The sequence below is a fragment of the Cyanistes caeruleus genome, chromosome 6, assembly GCF_971803275.1.
Source record: "Cyanistes caeruleus chromosome 6, bCyaCae1.hap1.1, whole genome shotgun sequence".
Lineage (NCBI taxonomy): Eukaryota > Metazoa > Chordata > Aves > Passeriformes > Paridae > Cyanistes > Cyanistes caeruleus.
Genome location: NC_141706.1, coordinates 31,084,097 through 31,103,459, shown reverse-complemented (window position 1 = coordinate 31,103,459; position 19,363 = coordinate 31,084,097). Strand labels below are relative to the sequence as shown.

Genomic DNA, 19,363 nt, shown 5'->3' with positions numbered 1-19,363 from the left:
TGACAATCACACATTGCCTAAATACAGAAATCTATTTCCACAGAAAATCACTTTAATGGAGCAGCTTTTCTGTGCAGCCCAGCTGAGTAATGGCTAAACACTAACAGTACCTGAAATCTGTATTTGATCTGCCTGGAAAGAGTTTGATCTTCTGCACTTAATTCCTGGTGGATAGGAATTCACATCATGAGAAATACCATCATAATTTGTACTAATTATAATTCCTGGGAGTGAAGCCAAATACAGCCTTGCAGACTGTGTAATTCTCACTCAGGAACAGATGATTTTGGCAGAGGAGGATGTCAGGCAAGCAGCATGCAAAGGGGCTCTCCTAATGTACCTGCCACCAACATAGGCAGAGCCAGTCCCCGGAGCTGTTGCTTCAGCGGCTCAGGTAATGGGACAGACTTTCACTGCAAAAAAGCCAAAACTGTACAAAAAAAATCTAGCAAACCCAAAATATCTGACTGTTCTCTGCATTGTGAAACTGAATCTGCATCTTCTGCTAGCTGTCAGGACCAAGGCAAGACCTGAGAAATGAATCTGTGGGAGCGGCCCTGTTTGTTTGCTTAATCACTTAGTTTAAATATAGATTAAAAATCACTTAAGCTCATTGACAAGTTAAGTGTGTGTCAACCAACGGTTGTCAGAAACTGCAAGGAAAAAGGAGCATAGTCCAAAAAGGAAGAGATTTTAGGAAAGGAGTAAGGGAAAAAGAGCTGGATCCTTGGAATAGGGCAACAGTGTATCTTCTTAAGCGAGATCCATTCCTAAGTAAACAGCAAATGGAAAGCTTGGGCTATCAACTTCTCTTCATCTCTCGTCCTTGCTAACAGTGAAAAATTTGGTGAATAATCCCTCATTTACATTCATTTCTTCTGATTAAATGGAAATATCATGGTTCACAGAAAGTGAGCCAGTGTCTGAAATGCACTGGGAAAGCTTTGCAAGATCCTCACTTGCTGTGCTGCCTGTCCCAGCTGCAGTGTGGCGTGTCCTTGCTGGTCCCATTGGAGGCACTGCCACACCTCATGCACTGCGGAGTATCGCCAGCCCCAGCGCATTCTGCCTTTTCTGGAGCAGTTCAGCTGTCACCTGGCTCTGAACTAGCACTGAAGAGCATGGCACTGGAAAAAGCCAGTCTAATGCTGGCCCGTCCCTTGAGATAGCAGCCAGTTGCTGTAGCAAGACTACCTGGCACATGTTTTAGCAGCAGCCTAGTTGCTAATATCATCCCCAGTATTTTTGTAGCTGTAGAAGTTTAAGGCTGCACTATGTGTAAAAACACATAAAGGGTTGATTAAAGCAAACTGCTAGAGAAAACTGCAGAGCAAAAGTCTTCTTGCAGTTCCCAGGAAGTGTGTTGGCTGTCTCCAAGGAGTGGACATGCTTTGTCCACTGAACCTGAAGGGTTGCAGTACTTATGACTTTCTGTCAGCCACAGGGAAAAGCACTCTAGACTGTGCCTGACTTAAAGATTTTTCTCAAGTTCAACATTAGTGTAGGCAACAAACACCTTTGTATCTTCTCTGCATGGATGCAAACTACAGTAAGACAAACTCATGAACTGCTGATCAGCAGCTGCTTGCAGCACAAACCTGCCTAGTGCAGACAAGTCTGCCTTGCTGAGAGGACCATGAAGGACATCATAGTAACTAAATGAATTTTGGTCACTGATAGCCTGAGTTTAACTCTTCCATTAGGAAGCAGCTCCACATTCAAAGTTAATGTTGCAATATTGGGTATTGCAGGCATTAATACTTTCCCTCCAGTGTTTCTAATCACTTGGAGATGCTACCATAGCGTGCAGTGATGGCTGAGATAGTGTGGCTGTATCTCTCCTTTTAAGTGGTGTGTTCCCACTCCTCTGTTTGTTTAGTCATACTTCTTTAGACTGTGAGCTCCTCAGGGCAGGGATGGAGCCGTCTTCTTAGCTGCCAAGGGCACTGTGGTGTGTGAGCTACCAGAGGTGAATATGAAAAACAGGCAGCAGACTGGGAACTCCTGCACTTGTCCGTGCAGCTGGGAAAATACACTTTGTGGCTTTTGCCAGCGGGTAGCAGCAGCTTGGCTGGGCCCCAGGAACCCAGTAATGGGGAATGCCTAATTAACAGATGTGATGAATTTTTGGCCATTTGTTTTATATTGCCCTTCACAACATTGACCACCACTGTTGGTTTTATTTCTGTCCTGATTTCATGGCAGAAATCACAGATGCCCCAAACGGGACATTGGAGCTGCTTCTTTTGAAAAGGAAGCGGGGAAGACTCAGATGGAGCGTGGCTTTACTGTGTGTGCACGACTCAGAGCACGGCGTGGCACCAGCCGAAGTTCCGAGGGCAGGCTCCGCTCGGGGGCACCGCTGGGGACGGGGCTGCAGCAGCGGGACCCTCGCCCGCGGGACGGCGGCGGGAGGAGGAGACCGGGCCGGGCAGGGCAGGGCAGGGCTGGGCCCGGCCACCTCCCGGTGGGGCGGGCCAGGGCGGGACTAGGGAAATAGGGGCTGGTTTTGTGCGCACGGTGGCAGGTGTAGCGATGAGGAGCGAAGCTAGGCGGGCAGGAGAGGGTGGCCCCGCACGGCAGCCCCGACAGCAGCCCGCTCTCAGGAGCATGGCAGCGGCCCCGCCTCGCCGCTCCCAAGGCTGAGCCCTGTCGAGTCCGAGGTGCCACCGTCAGTGCCATTGCCATGCCGCCCCAGGAGCTCCTGGATTACGCGCCCGCCCTACGGAGACACAGCCCGCCCCGGGGCAGCGGCCCGGAGCTGGGAATCAAGTGCGTGCTGGTGGGCGATGGCGCCGTGGGCAAGACCAGCCTGGTGGTCAGCTACACCACCAACGGGTACCCCGACGAGTACCAGCCCACCGCCCTCGACACCTTCTCCGGTAAGTGCCCGTCCGGGCTGCCCGGGGATGGGGCGGCCGGGAGGATCCAGCGTGGAGCAGCGAAAGCTCGGGATGCGGCGTCGGGAGGAGCGCGCTCCCAGGGTGGATGGAGGCGAGCGCTCCCGGGGCCACGGCGCCGCTGCGCACCGGGGGCTCTGCGGGCACACAGCCCGCGGGCACACAGCCCCAGGGCATTGCTGGGATTCGCACCGAGTCCCTCCGACGTTTTGCCAGGTTTAGCAGGTGGAGGTCCTCCGTTCTGCAACTGTGTCGAGTTGATTTGCAAGTTCTATGAACTTTGGCACCTTCCTGGTTTTGTGGTGTTATGGCTAAATAGGAGGCTTAGATTTTTTAATTGATTGTGATGGTTTTAGCTTCAGAAATAGCCAGTAGTGTAACACTGTGATTTTAGCTTCAACTGATACTCAGGAAAGCCATTCTTTTCCCTACATGTCTGATGAAATTAGCATTGAATAGAGGTGGTCAAAAAGCTGACGAGCTTTTTAAGTCTGGCTAGAATTGCAAGTCGATGAGCTCTCATTAGTTTCCACTTTCGTAAATGCTATCTTTGTTCTTATTTTACACTCCCCTTCCTTTGGGCTCCAATTTCTAATATAAACCCCAGGAGAATACAAAGCTCTTTGAAAGATTTCTTATCTTCATTTGATATGAAGAAACACAGCACTACTTGACGATGTAGATTGGTAGATTAGAGATGTGCTCAAGTCAGACCAGGAATGAGACATCTAATGTGTCATAGTCTTAGGGGTGCATACAGGGAGTGTTTTGTTTGTCTGAATGTCCCCCCTCAGTTGCTCACTCTGAGAGCTGTTGATTTACCTTGACCTTCTCCAAGCTATTCCACTGTTACTTGAAGGAACTGAACTGGGAACATGCTGCTGTTCACGGTCCAGAAGTCCTTTGTGAACAGATGTAAGGAATCATGAGTCCTCCAAGGGAAAAGTTACTTCTCTCTCTGCTCTCTTTACAGTCATGTGTATGGATTTCACTAAGAGAGGCTTAAAATTACTTAATAACTAAGTAGTTATTAGACTGCACATTTTTGGAAGGGAAAATCCATAATAAAATGGCTCAGAAAGGTGAAGGCAAGATGAGTGCAGAGACTCCCTGATTATCAGCAGGTAATTTGAAGACAGCTGCCCATAGGTTTAGTCTCAGTCTGGATGTCCCAGTACTAAATCTGACTTCAGAGGTTCACAGGATTTGTAACTGACAGAAATCAAAAACATTAAAAATATATCTTGTGAATTTCACTTTCTGCTTATTGGGAAGAAACAGAAAAACAAACAAGTTTCCCTTCCCACCTCTACTCTTAATCTGGATAAGCCTGAAGAAAGTCCCTTCCTGGAGTCACATATTATGGTTCAGGATCCAGGTCAGAAATTTCAACCCAATTCCTTCCACTTTGGGGGGATACCTGCCATTGAAATTGCCAGCAGAACTGAGCAGTTTCAATTCTAACCTTAATCCTGGTCATGGGACTGTGATGCCAATAACAAGATAGGAGAAGGTGTTGCATTATCAGGGGAACCAGTGACCCAGCCACACACATCTGTCTGGCTACCTCCTGCTGGGTGTCACTGCCAGGTAGAGCAGCCTTGACTGAAATGTGTACCTGGTGACCTTTCTCCACCAGGCTATCCTGTTCTGCCAGCCCCTTCGCTATTGTACCATGATCCATCCTCATCCTGAGGGTGTGGACCTTTATGAGGGCGGTATTTGGAGGGCTGTTGCAGAGTTGCTAGCGTAGCTCAAGCTAGCAGCAAATGGGATGAAACTGTGCAAACGCTGGAGCAGTAGGTAATATATGTGGTGAGTTTCTTCTGAAGATGGCAAGACATTTCAGAGATGCTAATTCCTTCTCTCAATGGACTTGTGAGACAGAGAAAACCAGATACTAGAAAGTCAAATGCCTGCTGCCTTGAAGATCAAGTCAGGATCTAGCAGGTTCTTTGATCAGGAACAGGTTTCTCTTCCTCCTCTGGGGCAAAGATATGGTAACAGCCCAACTGTTTCCCAGTCACACGGAAGCATTGACTTTCAGCTACGCCGTGAGGAGTGGCACTGTGGTGGATGCACCCACCCCTTCATTTTTCTTCCAGTCTTGGTCTCTCAACACACTTCAGTTCATCTTTCTGTCTGTGTGCCCCTTTCTCCCACCTCCCCAGACTGCTTTCAAGGAGGAGTGCTCTCCTTCAAAAGCTTGTGTTAAACTCTCTTGTTTCTGTTACTTCTCACCTGATTAATTACTTCAAGAATCACAAAAGATTGATCCTGCTTCTGGTTGGGAGATTTTTTTATTTGTTTTTGGATTTTGGGGAGCTTTTTGGTTTGGTTTTGTTTTGGGATTTTTTAAACGAAAATGACAATAAAGCCTCCTCTCTGCACACAGCAGTGGAGTTTTACTAGTTCATGTCAAGCGCCAGCCATTGTCACCTTAGCCATGATGTCTGTCTCTATTCACCCAAGCACAGCCCCATCCACCTTGTCAGGACTTTCAAGTGATATCCAGCTCCACAACCCCTTTTTCCCTCTCCTGAGTTCCTAGCCAATCTCTGTGGTGTCTATGCACTTAAACATCTAACAGTTTCATTCCTGATTGCCATCAAAGGTCCTGCCAGCCCTCAGTCTGAGTCAGCTGATACCACATGAAGGCTTACCGTGATTAGGGAGTGAAATGGGAGCAAACCTTACATGTGTAACTCAGCAGATTTTCAGTGTGTGGATAGTCTCTGAAAGGGATTTCACTCATCACTGTTTCCTTAATGTAGCTTCTTCATTACAAAGGTGGGTTTTTCCTTAGCTAAGACACGTAACACTTTTTTAAGACCAAATTTCTGGTCTCGATGGGAAAAATCTCCAATAGCTTGTTTGATGGATACTGATTTGAAGTCGCTTGGCCAAGAAGAGGGGAGCAAGTTGCTGAAGTTCTCTGGTTTTGTCCTTATCTTTTTTCCTGGGTTGTAGAAGAACAAGTGGTTCTTAGGGAACTGTTTGAGTAGGGGCTCTTTTTGTCCAGAGGAGCAGTTGTCCAGTATCGTGGAACTATTCTTTCAGAGTTCTGGAGAAGAACACAAAACACCTGAGAGCTATCACAATCAGGTCTACTGCAGTTCTCTTAATGTTTCCAGTGCAAGCTTCAACAGTCTTAATGAGGCTTGGGAGGATGCTCAGCTAGGATGAGACCTGAGTGACTTCAATGAGTCTGTTCAGCAGGATATGAACCAGAGCGCTCAGGAAAAGCCTGTATGAGTGTATGTGTGTATGCTGGTCAGCTGCTTTAGACTCATCCTTATTCTCCTTCTGCTACAGTGCAGGTCCTTGTGGATGGAGCCCCAGTCCGGATTCAGCTGTGGGACACTGCTGGACAGGTAAGCTCTACCAAAGCAGCTGTCAGCTCTGGTCCTGTGGGACAGGGATAGTTTTCAGGCTTTGAGGAAGGCAGTTTAACTGGAAAGAAAGGAAATGCACTGATCCAGCACCAGCCATTTGCTGATATGGCAGTCAGACAAGTGAATGACAGACGCCCTCGGCTCTGAAACTTGTGTCTGAAATGGGGCAGGGCCACAAAGTTAGTACAATGCTCTGCCTCTGTTGCTGTCCTAGTTAACTTGTAGAAAAGCTAGTGCAGCATCGTGCTGTTAGAAGAACAGTGCAATGAAGATTTTTTTTCCCCCCCCTTCCTTTTCTACAGGAGGACTTTGACTGTTTGCGCTCTCTTTGTTACCCTGACACCGATGTCTTCCTTGTCTGCTTCAGTGTGGTAAATCCAAGCTCCTTCCAAAACATTACAGAGAAATGGATCCCTGAGATACGAACTCACAACCCCCGGGCGCCAGTGCTGCTAGTGGGGACACAGGCAGACTTGCGGGACGATGTCAATGTTCTCATCAGCCTGGATCGCTATCACGTGAAGCCTGTGCCCCGGCCTCAGGCAGAAGGTCTAGCTGACAAAATCCGGGCTGAAGCCTACCTGGAATGCTCAGCACTGACCCAGAAGAACCTTAAAGAAGTTTTTGACATGGCCATTGTCAGCGGTGTTGAGCACAAGGCACGTCAGGAAAAGAAGATGACTGCCAAAGGCATCAAGACTCTCTCTAAGTGCCGCTGGAAGAAGTTCTTTTGCTTTGTCTGAAGCTGCTTTGAGGGAGGGGAAAAGAAACACCCAATGCCAGTATTGGCTCTGCACCTTCTTGGAGTGACTGCTCCTATGGCCCCAGCAAGGAGGGTATGATAAGCTGCTGGGCTTGGAAACCTGTCTCTTGCTGGGTACAAGTATCAGATGCTTAGGAGACATGAACAAGACTTCCATTGCTGGAGTGGAATTCCAGTGCTGAGATGTGGAAAGGTCCAGGCAGCTATAATGCCTGCTGGACATGTTTGTAGTGTCCCAGACTAATGTGAGCCTTTAGTACATCAAGACTCAGTACCCCAGAACAGGAAGGTTCCTTACATTGTTAAAAATGACCAGTTTTCTGAAGCTCACACACTTTCAGAGTTCTGATGCAGCATAATAAACATGAGTGACTTCTGAAATCAGCCTGTGTTTTGGCTGATTTCAGGCATAGCAGAGTAGGGCAGGGGCAGTTACTTTACAACTGCAATGTGGTCAGGTATGGGGTGCAGACTTTGTCACGTGAGCCTTGGGTTCCCCCTCTGATTCCATTTGCCAAAATCGGTAGAATTCACTTGGCTATGAGAAAGCAGCACTCTTTCTTAAAGGCGCTGTACTAGGAGTACTCTTGAGAAGGTATTTCCTAAGTAAAGGCCATTAGCAGGCTGAAGAGAAAATGCAGTAGGAGCTACAGTAATACTTTGAGCAAAACCTTCTCTGAGAGGACTTTCTAGTCCATTGGGTGCCAGTGTTATAATCCTACCCTAAAAAGTAGTTGTGGACTTGGGGACCAACTTTGGAAGGTCTTTTGTGTGTGTGGTGTTTCAAAAGAAAGGGAGAGGTGAGGAACCGTGAGGAGTGGCTCTGTTTAGCAGAGAAAAAACTGTCAGCAAAGGGTTTATAACACTACCAAGGGGTCAAATGTAGATGGATAAAGAAGGAAGAAAAGGAAGCAAAAAGAAAGGAGAAAGATGGAATGCAGAAAGGTAGAGGGAGAAGGAAAGTAGAATGAATGTTGTTAAATGAAAGTTGTGATTCTACTTAGTTGAGATGTTAATATGCAGGGAAACCTTTAGGGACCTGAAAATTTTGCTAGTGATATGGAGTTCAAAGTAATATTGTCCATACATTCCATTCTGAATAAAAAGGAGGGGGCTATAGTGAGAGAGAGCTCCTCTTCATTAGTAAAACCCTCCATTTCAGATCTACACACAAGAATGGAATTTAACTTGTACTGTTCTTCCTGAGGCTGCAGAACAGGAACAGAGGACTCAGGGCTTCTTTCTGTTACACTTCCCTTTTTTTTTAAAAGTCACTGCTTGATCTGCTGAAATCAAAAGCAAAGGACCTCCATGAAGTTTATGCTATAAGAAAATAATTTGTCATGTTTCACTCCCTTCCCCTCTCACCTGTTTCTCGGGGGATTAATATCCCAGAGAGTCTATTCACATTTTATTATATTTTATTACAGAACTTGCATCAATCTCTAAATCTTCCTTTGCAGAGACATTTCATTCTGGTTTATGTAGCAGAGAGTGTGACAGGTCTGTCAAGCAATGCTTTTGATACTCAGGGGGTTCTCTGCATCTAGCCACAGCCCATCACTTTGAGGACACTCTGGAGTAATGTGACAGAAAGAGAAATAGCTGTGGATGGTTTGCCCTAGACCAAAAGCAAGCATAGGTGAGCTCATGAGCCTGTAGCAAGGCAAACACAAGTAATGGCTCCCAACAAATGCCTGTGAACATCTCTCACAGCCGTCTGGTTTTGTAGTGCAGCTTATGTAGTTCCCAGGATGTGAGAAAAGACTGCTGTCTCCCTGGGCAGTATGGCAGGATGAAAGAGGCAGAGAGGTCTTCCTGTGAAGGCAGGTGGCCCATAGCCTTGGAGCTGCTTCTAGGGTAAGGCTCAGAGACCTGAAAAAGATGGTGCAGCAAAATGAGCTGAATGTTGAAACAACTTCTCCAACTGAAATGCCATTTGAGTCCAGTGAGGAGTCCTAAGAGATGGTGAGCACAGAGACAGTGACCAGAAGTGACATGTCTGACACAGGTCTAGGTAGGACACTACTTCCTCACAAAGCTCTCGCTCACCAATACATCCCTGTGTGTATATCCTACCTGTAGAGGCACCTTTGCTGTATCACCAGTTCATTTTGTCTGTTGGGTCTTTACACATTTCTTTAGCCTGTGAGACCAAGGGCTGTGGTGTGACCTGCCAAAGAGCATGCCATATCCCTGTGGAGCAAATCCATAGGTGGAAAGAACACCAGCCTCCTTCCTGCTGAGCAGAGCAAGGGTTGTCCTGCAGTAGCTTGGTATGAAACAGGGTGATTTCATTCTGGAAAAGAAACGGTACTGAGAGCTACTTTCTTCCTATGTGATTGTGTCTAAAATTCGTTCAAATAAATTTTTTTAATGTCCACAATTTGTGTTTGTAATTTTGTCAGTGCAAATTAAGTTGGGCTTTAATATGGAGAAGGAGTTACTCCATTTTACTGACAGTAAGCATAACAGGGAAATAGTCCCACTTCTCACTCCATGTCCTAACCCCCACTAACAATGGTAAAAATCCCCTCATAGCTGAAACTTTCCAGGTTCCTTCTGTTACTTCAATTAATCTTTCTCTACTTTCTCTACCTCAGCAGCCACTCAGCATGGAGGCTGCTGAGGGGGATGGAGCAGCAAACATTTCAATGCCTCTCCCCAGAAGTCACCAGTCAGAGTCAGGAGGCCTTCCCAGCACTCACCGAGCCAAGCCCATGTAGGACTTGCATTTGGAGCCTTAATAACAGTACACTGCTCTGTCATTAGGCTGATGGGTAGTTTAGCAACCGACTTAACTTCTTACCTTGGTTAAACACTGCTCAAATTCTGAAAAATTTTGCCTGTGTCACATAGGATGCAAAGGGTCTATCCAAGCTAACCCTTTTAGCCCTATCTTCAGTATTACAGATAAATCAGAGCTCCTGCCTGTCCACATGTGGAGCCCCAAAGCTGCTTCAGAGTCAGAGGGCTGGAAAGTGAGGAGTGTGGTGGTTCAGCAGAGAGCTAGGAAAGAAAATGGACAAAAACCCAGTGTAGCAGAGGCTATAATGAGCAAATTCAGAAATTAGAAGGGAATAGGAATTTACTGCAAATATAACATGATTTGGGAACTTGTGTTTTTGGGTAAGGATGTTGTTGGGGTTTTTAGGATTTTTTTGGGGGGTGGAGGGGGCACGGTTGTTTACCAAGTATGCAATCACACTGTCCTTCTATACACCACTGTTTACTAGATGTAAAGTAACCTGTGGGAGTATTTGGAGCTGGCTCCTAGCTTTGTAGCTTCCTGGCACTAAATCTTACAGAAGCACCTGTGAATGGAAATAGCAGCAAAGTGTGAATTAACTTTACAAGGAGTGAGTCATTCCACTGAGCCATATCCTGTCATATGCACAATAAGCACTCTAAAACTCCCTGAAATCCGTGAACAAAGCTGAACTCCTGGGTGTGGGGGGGTGAATCTATCTCATTAAATGGAGTTTCCTACCAAAGCCACCTGAGGTGTCTTTAAAGCCTTGCTCTCATCCTCTTATAGTACAGTACTGGATCTTTGCTACTACCTGGCTTTGGTAGAGTCTGGGCTTGTTTCTGCCTTGCAGTGCTGCTTGACCAACCTGTATTTTCAGATGCTGCTGAGAGCACAGAGGAGTTCCTGGGAGACTGTTGCTAACACAAACCAACCCACCAGGCTGGGTGAAGCTAGCCCAGTCCATTGCTAGGCCAGCACAATTCCTCACAAGTGCTGCTTACTTTCCTGTCAAAAAGGATCCTTATGATTAGTTGATCTGACTGGCTCCATAGCACAAAGCTCAGCACCAAATGCTAAAAGCACCAACATTCCTACTGGGTAGAAACTCTGTAGTACCTTCTTTCTTGCTCAGGGCTCTGGCTTGGATCCTGGATAGCAGACTCCTGCATACCCTTGCATCCAGCAGAGTCACTGGTATGGAAGACTGTCCTTCCTGTACTGGAGAATGCTGGTTGAGACCCAGCATAGATAACAGTACAAGTACTTCAGTACAGGTACACACCATATTTTGTAAATCCCCATGAAGTCAATGTGCTCGCTGCCACTCTCAGCTAACATCTCCAAAGGACCTGAGCTTGGACGTCCACAGCAGTAGGGACACAGTATGGAAAGGGCCCTTTAGCTTCCTTTTTCTGTAGCTATTACACCCTAAATGGGCTTAACTGCACCAAAAAGAGTTTCCAGCTAGCAACACTCTCCTCAGCTTCCGCTGAATCCTGCCCGGGAATTAAACCCCAAAATAATACCAAATTTCATCTAACTCAGCACATCTTCCTTCCAGCACCAAAAGGGTAAGCCTGAAAGTCCTTCTGGAGATCTTTATGCCCTGTAGGTTACATCCTATTTACTTTGAATGGGCAGGCTGAACTATTACCAGGTCAGGAGCTAACATGAGTCCAGCAGGACGAACCCTGTTGAAATGCAATTACCTTGGAATTGCATCCTCCCCCCATTTCCTGAGAGGGCTGTGATTACATTAACAACCTTATCACTTTCTTAACACTCCCGTATTTAATCCTCAGGTGCTAACTGGCCTTTTTCTTCAGATTGCTCCAAGTTTAACGTTATTTATCAATTAGGCCCAGTTTGGAAGCAGAGTCTGGTTTGACTTTTCTCAGCTGTAGTGGCACCTAAGTAATCTGCTTCAATTTTGCTCTTAATGTCTTCCTGCCCTTAATTTGAGCTACATTAGTCCTTTCCCATGGTCCTTTCTGCAGTCTCTCAAAGAGAAGCATGGGAACAGCAGAAGAGCAAAAGGGAGCAGAGGCACTGCTCAAACAGATGCTGTCACCACGAGGAATGTTTGTCCTCTCACAGCCTGTGTGCTAACTGCGCTGCTGTTCTTTCATTCTGCTGAGAGTCCTTTTTGCCCAGGATGCTGTCCTTGGCTGCATGGTCTGCTTTACATCATTGCCCCTCTTTGACCCGTGCTAAATCACTCTGTAGGGAGCCTGGGAGATAAAGCATCCATCCAAAGAAACCACTTGAACTTTACAGTATGTCTCTAAGACTGTCCTTCCTGTACTGGAGAATGCTGGTAGAGACCCAGCACTTAGTCTGCATCTGCTCCCAGAAAAGGAATCAAAGAGCTGGCCCAGCTGGCACCTGGGCCTCCTGGAAGCTGCTTACTCATGCCTCTGCAGAGTCCAGCCCTGGGCTCCCCGTTCCCACCGTATAAATACAGCATTGTACTTGCAAAGACCTATTGCACAAGAGGGCAGGGTATGTCTCAACTTATCCCTGAGACAGGTTCCCTCTGCTGCAGCCCCACGTGATCCTCGTTCCCAGGGTGACACCATGCCCTTTCCAGCTCCCAGACTGAGCTGCTCGGCATCCAAACTTGCAGGACTTGTTCTGGAGGAGCAGGAGGAGATGTGGGTCCCATCCTCCCCCTCCAACCCCTTATCCCCAGCACTACCCCTAGGGCAGTGTTGTGAACTGAAATACTCTGGTTTCTGCTGCTATGGAGGAACATCAGGTGCAGAGAAATTTGGCTCGGGGACAAGTTTCACCACGAGTCACTGAGCCAGGCTTTTCTTTCCCATGAGATAATCTTGGGCGGGGCAGACAATCTCTTAAAATTAAAATACAATGAAAATACACGGGCTTCCCAGGGTCTAGGGTAAAGCTCTCTTTCCTTGTTTTCTCAGAAAGCGAGCCAGGCACTGCTGAAACCTTCCCCAGGCTTTCAGCGCAGAAGGAAGCACTGCAGTGGCAGCCTCAGAGCCAGGCCTGGTGCCCGCTGCTCCACCAGCTGGCAATGGGAGTCCACCCATGGGACCTGGTTCTGCTGCTGGTGAGGGTGGGAGAGTTCGACCTCCTGTGGAAGAGAGCACAGTTTAGCGAATCAATCACAGAAAACAAAGCCCCCTTCCTGTGGCTGCACTACCAATCATTGTGTTGGTGGATGGTGGAATCTCCTGGCGGGGACAGCACTGGTGATTCCCAAGCAGTTGCCTACATGTCAACGCTTGTGCCATGACAAATGCTAAACTTTGCAGGGAGCTCAGGGCACTGAAGCCATGAGCTTTCCCCTTCCTCAGCCATCCTCATAAACATCTCACCCTGCCACTGAGCTAACCCTCTGCTTCTCCAGGTAAACACCTGGTTACATTACTCAGTGGCAGCAGGGACACAGGGATCTAGCTGGAATTCGCCAAGGATCCAGCTGGGATCACCTTGGAAGGTGTGTCAACACCTCAGCTCTACAGACTTGATATCTTTTCTCATCCACAAGGGAAAGTCAGCATCACGTGCTGAAGGAGAGCTCATCGTGGGAGGATTCGGTTTTCCCGTCAGAGGCTGCATCCCTGCAGGGCTGGATGGGAGAGAGGCTGGGAAAATGCTGCCCAAGCAGTGCACATGGGTTTCGGACGGTATTGCAGAGCCCCAGCTGCTCTCCTGCAGGAGCCCTTTGCTGGGCTGCGAGCCCGGGGAGCGGCGTGTGCCCGGGGACAGCCGGTGCCCGCCGCGGCCGGAGCCGCTGGGACAGCTCTGCAGAGCGCGGAGCCAGGAGCAGCACCCAGCCACGGGCAGAGCTTCAGAAAGAGCGCATTCATCTTCCCTGCCAGTAAGGCAGGGAGCGCCCGGGGCAGGCTGATGACGCACAGCACACCTGAGATCATTTTCATGGGAATAGACCCGTGAGAGACAGAGAGAGGAAGAGTCAGGGAAACTCTCCCAGCACTTCAGTCAGTGTCAGCATTCACGGGCAGATTTCACAAGATAAACAAAAGCCTTTAATAACCGCAGTGGAGGGAGACTTAGAAACCCTGTGAAACCTCTGCCAGGAAAGGAGAGCAGCAGGCTTCTTGCAAAGTGCCAGTGCCACCGGCCAGCCAGAGGCTTGGCGGGCATGGAGAAAAAAAAGGCTTGCAAAACCCAAACCATAAAGATCCAAGTGTGGGTACCCAGGCTGTACTCCCAGTGGATGGTTGTACACATGGTGCTATACATAGCACAGAAGAATTTTCATTCCATTTGCTAAGGGGTTTTAATAACATAGCGCAGATGAAAGATGTCAGCCACCCTGGAATATTATCTGGGCAGCAGTGTATAATTTGCAGGGAGGGTAGGAGAGGATATCTTAATGTTGTGATATCTTCTGCAGGATGATTTGGTTTCCATCTTGTAAGCCAAATAGATTTGTAGAATTATAAGTTATTAGCATCTAACAGTAAAGTCTTACTTGTACAAAACTCCTGTCAAAGCATGCTAAACCTGAAACACAGGGACACCGTGCTAATAAATAAAATACCGCCATACTTTGGGAGAAAGAGGACTTCCTGCAGTGCCTGCCTCCTTATGAGTACCAGTAACAGCAATAACCTAGCTTTACATGCAGTGCACTTATTCACTGTCTCCAAACATCTCTTTTTGGATAATAAAGATATTGCATTAGGTGTTGAGAGAGAAGGTATGTCTAAATATAACTTAGGTCATCGGAAACCTGGAAATGCTATCCCAGGCTTTAACATCATTCCCCTGTGCAGCTTTGGGTGAGTGACTTCCTTTTTCCATTTGCAAAATGGAGTTCCTTCTCCTCCATGGGGTATGATAAACATTTATTAACTGATATTAACAGGGTGCCATAGCAGGGAAGGGGTCAGGAAGCTCACAGTGCTTCTTCTCATGGTCCTCAAAATAGGATAAAAGTCCTGAAATATGTCCAGATATCAGTTAACATTATTGCATTCTGTGACTTTCCAGAGAGAACTGGAAAATCAAACTCTCTTGGTTATACCTCCAGCTCTGGGGTTCAGGTAATTAAGGGAGAAACAGTGTAGATTGAGAGCAAATATCTCCAAACTTTAGTGCTGTTGAAGGAAACATGAATCCTATGGTCTGCAAAGTTAGGAGATGATTAAAAGGAAGCTCAATGCCTATTGCTACTTAAATAGTTCATATGGCACCTTGGTGATGTGGTGGCAGAGGAGAAAAACTGAAACATGGTGTCTCCACTCAACTATCAAGTCCCCAGGTAAAATAAAGAGATGAACCCAAGAGCAGAATGTAGGACATTCATGCCTGTTCTGCTGCTTTCACGTGATGCCTGTAGCACAGGCAGAACTATCTGAGCATAGCCACAGCCTATGTGGATGAGAGGACACCACATAGGAAGTCTGGGGGCCCAGCCCCAGCAGGAACTCTCCCAGAACAAGAGACTGAACTAGCTTTAATTATGGGTGGAGAAACAGCATCCCACTCTGAGTCTATCATTTTTAGGATGGGCAGAGGGAGAAGAGACATTCTGAATATTGACACACCTCTGCAGACTTTAGTAGACAAGAGAAGCTGATGAGAAGCACAGGCTTCCAAGAAGTCCAAAGTCTCTGGGTAAGCAGCTGGTGGCCCAGGCAATCATGTCCAAACCCAGGCTGAAGTCTGTGCTGCTGTCACCATACTTGATGTGGCTGGATGAAGCGAGCTCACCACCATCAAGCTCTCACCATTGCCTCCTGACTGAGGTGCAAACATGCATCCAAGGGGCATGAAATCCTCCTGTTGCCTCTTGCTGCCAGTCATGGCTTGGACCATTCCCCTCCCCCTTTTCCAGAGGTGAGACCAGAGTGGGGCTGCTGAACACCTGGGAGGTTCATCAAGAGGAAACAGCACACTCTGGGGTACAGCCTTCTTCCTGCCTCATCCACATCAATAGCCAGTAAAGATGTAGTTTTTCTTCTGCTAAATATCAGTGCTGACTTCACTGATGCTGCCCTTCAATGTTTTATTGGCATCCACTGGAATTCTCTGGCTATACCTGTGGTCTAAATAACTGCAGTCCCTGAGCAAGAAAGGGTGAGGGGGCAGCACAAGCATTTAAATGCTACAAGTGGTAATCTACAGCAATCCCAGGTTGCTCTTCCCTAAACTCCTTTCTGTACATCAAGGATCACAAAAGAGTAGGAAGAGACCGAGTCCTGCTCTCAACCCTCTATTCTAGAGCATGACTTTATTGGTAATCAAAAACTACATCTCAGCTTAATTTTCTTCCCACACTTGGCTGTACTCTATCTTACCCCCATCTCAAAGAGATATGTCAGGCCTTTCATATCCTCACTGGAGTTCACAGAAGTTTGCCAGCATTAATCAGAGGCAATTACCTTTGCCTCTTTAGGCAGGGATATCAGACCTGAGCCTAGGGTGACTCACTGCAAGATCGCTTCCCCCTACAAGGTTCTTCCAGACATCTCCTTTGACTGGAGACCTCAGCTGTTGCCTTTGGTCATTCTGCTCCTGGGAAACTCTCCTGGCAGGGAGCAAGCCCCAACTACTATGCAGCTTCATGTACTCTGCATACCTGTCTTTTCATCTCACACAGTGTAACTGATAAAAAGGTTACAGGCTGGTGCTGGCCAGAAGTATCTAACCAACATTTTCACATTTTGATAGTTTTTTTTTTTTCAATAGATTTTTGTGTGGAACAGTCCAATTTTGGTGATAACCCACTGCAATGCCACCAGGGCTGCTGGACCACAGACCTGCTCTCAGCAGTGAGAACAGTTCAAAGACTCATGTTCTCATGAGTCTTTATGAACCCTGTAGAAACCCAGCCATACTGATTTAGTCATCTTCACGATTGTTGCCTTCCTGCTGAAAAGAAACAAGTTGCACCTTCAGCCTCTGCAGCTCTGATACCATAAGAGCCCTGGCTGGAAGGACATCCCTTTTAAGATCCCTTGTGTCTGTGGGAAAAGAGGTCTTTTAGAGGTGAACACACCATGCTGCTTCTTTCATTTATGAGAGAAGGAATTAATGGTTTCCTAGAGGGGAAGTTTTGTGTCCTACAGAAATCCTGGGGTTCAGTCATAACAAAAATCTGCACTGGAATATTTACCAGATATATTCCAAAGTAGTATAAATATATGCCCCAGAGAAGAAATGGAATTCCAGCAAGCTGCAGCACCTGGAAGAAAAGTGAAAATCAGTATTATGCACAATATGAAGTAGATGCTATGTTATTATTACTAATTAATTAATGTTTTTGTTATTCAGCTCAGCCTGCCAACAACACTCTTGAATGTTGGCTGTGGGTATCCCTACCACTGAAGTCCGTGTCAACCTCACAGAGATCCTGACTGTGAATAAACACTGAGGTGACCCTGGCCTACCAGCCTGACTGTACCTCCAGAGATCCAAGCAAGCATTTGCAGGAGAGCAAAAGTAGTCTGGTGGTTTTAAATGGCACTTCCATCATGACTTCCAGCACAACCTCTCTGGCTGGTCAGGAAGCAGAGCATTTCACATCACACCTACCATGCTATGAAATGAGGTTGGAAAAGCACGAGTGTTAGGAGCCTGCTGGGATAACTCCATGAGGATCACTGCCCTTTTATTTCTTCCCTTGCCCTCCAAACAGTCCATAACCTAGGACAGAATTCTGCTCTCCTGCAATAACATGGATGCACTTTCTGTAGTTCTCGCTGCGGCACAAATACACAGCTTTGCTGTTCTGGAGTCAAGAAGGAAAAATAAGCAGGAAGGAAAGCAACAGTCTGAAAATAAACCACATCCCAGTGAAGAGATGAAAGACTTTAAGGCATAATCTGGTTTTGTGTAGAAGGGTCAGAGTTCCAAGAAACCCAGGGAGCTAGAAGAAGGCCTGCCTTTCATAAAGGCTGGAAGGGACCTTGGAGGGACTCACTCCATATGTGAGGTGCTGTCCAGAGAGTCCTGCCACAGCACTGCTGAGTGAGCAGGGCATGAATGCTTTACACAAAGCATTCCCCTGCAAAGTAAATACTGCTCTGGGTGTAAGGAAGCTGTCCAGTCATTATATGCATGGCTGACTGCAGAGTTGCACAAGAAAAAGCTGGTTCAGATGTAGGTGAGAGCAGTTCTGTGAGCACCCTAAGATGGGAGGGTCTGGCTGGGCAGCAGCTCACATCCCACAGTTTTCCAGATGATGATGAACACAGACTGATTTTCAAAGGCAGAACCTCAACTCAGTGAGCAAAGAGGAAAAATGGACATGAGAAAAAAATGTAAATGTCTTCTGCATGCTACTTAATGACATGCACAGATGTGCTCCACTGCTGGCAGCAAAGGCAAAACAAATGAACTGTCACTTCCATCTCAGGCACTGCTGGTGACAGGGAAATCTTTTGATAATAGGGACAGATTTGCAATGAGAAGAACATTTTTTTGCTTTCCCTTTTTACTAAACCCCCTTTTTCACCTCCTTAGCCAGCATGTACATCCCTGGCTTCCATTCTTAAGTGGTGGACAAGAGCCTCCTTACCTCTGTGCTGTGAAGAGGACAGGGACATGAAAAGCAGGCTTCTCTGACAGGGCAAGCCTTTCCTTCACAGCAAAACACTGTGGTGCATAACAGGCTACAAAACTGTTTTGGTGCCCATTGTTCCTTTGCATAAAAGCCTTTGAACCAGAGTTTGTAATTATGGGAGCCGCACTGTGCACAGCTCCTCAGCTGCTGATATGTTTATCAGTGGAGCATCAATCTGACTTGCTTCCTGGAGGTTTAGATGGCATGGGGTCATGCTTGCGTCTGCTAATAAACTTCTCAGAGCTGGGTTGATCTCTTTCTTTTGTATCTGTGAAGCAGAGATCATCAGTGGTGTCCCCATCCCTGATTTAAAAAGCTTCCTCAATTCAGCAGTGACACAACATGCAAGGCTTGGGGACTGGAGAAGCATTGCAAGAGGGAGGGATGCTTCCTGAGAGTTTGGGGAGTTTGAAAACAAAGGGGCTTTTAAACTAAATGAGCAAACAGACCTTGCTATGTTAAATTATATTTTGTCATGAAAATACAGAAGTTTGCTGTCTTCTCACCCTGTTTAAACTTTGGCCAAATATGGCTGGCAAACAAGTGTCTCAGAAAGAGTCACTGGCCATGGCAGAATCCTCTTTGATATTTACCCTTGCCTGAGACAGCAGGGTAGTCCCTCTAATTTGTCCCAGAGGAGATCACCAGTCTCAGCTTCTTTAGACACCCCAAAAATTTCTAAATCTCTCTTATTTTGCGAGATTCACTGCTCATCCTATGGAGGTAGGAGGTCCAATGCTCTAAACATCACACACTGCAGTTTGGGACGAACTGCAAGGAGAAGTTGAGACACAGACACTGGCTAGCCTCTTCATGAGATTCTCAGCTTGCTCATTCTAGGGGTAGAAAAGAAGCTTCTTAAACAAAAGAGCAATTTTGGACAAAAATTAAGTGTGTGTGAGCTGCACAAAATTCAAGGCAGGTTAGAAAGCAGATTTTTTTTCATCACAGAGCCTGGAGGTTCTGGAGAGGTTTACAGATGGAACA

The 19,363-nt window shown here is 46.9% G+C and overlaps 1 protein-coding gene and 1 long non-coding RNA gene across 3 annotated transcripts in view; one reads left to right on the top strand and one right to left on the bottom strand.

The window, feature by feature from the left end:
• The window catches only part of LOC147652569 (uncharacterized), a 28,484-nt gene that overhangs the window by 1,500 nt on the left and 7,621 nt on the right, over nt 1-19,363 (bottom strand). Inside the window, exons 2-6 of one of the 2 annotated variants that reach the window (XR_015287951.1) lie at nt 16,928-16,996; nt 9,868-10,067; nt 9,138-9,357; nt 8,427-8,933; nt 5,598-8,344 (exon numbers count right to left, since the gene is read on the bottom strand). This is a non-coding gene — a long non-coding RNA (uncharacterized LOC147652569). Of the gene's footprint in view, nt 1-5,181; nt 8,345-8,426; nt 8,934-9,137; nt 9,358-9,867; nt 10,068-16,927; nt 16,997-19,363 lie in introns of those variants that run through there. The other variant, XR_015287952.1, reaches the window with a different exon arrangement.
• On the top strand, nt 2,515-9,444 carry RHOV (ras homolog family member V). Its single transcript, XM_023928152.2, has 3 exons — nt 2,515-2,882; nt 6,216-6,274; nt 6,598-9,444. Exons 1-3 carry the CDS (start codon nt 2,687-2,689, stop codon nt 7,036-7,038), a joined length of 696 nt encoding a protein of 231 aa, XP_023783920.1. The 5' UTR covers nt 2,515-2,686; the 3' UTR covers nt 7,039-9,444.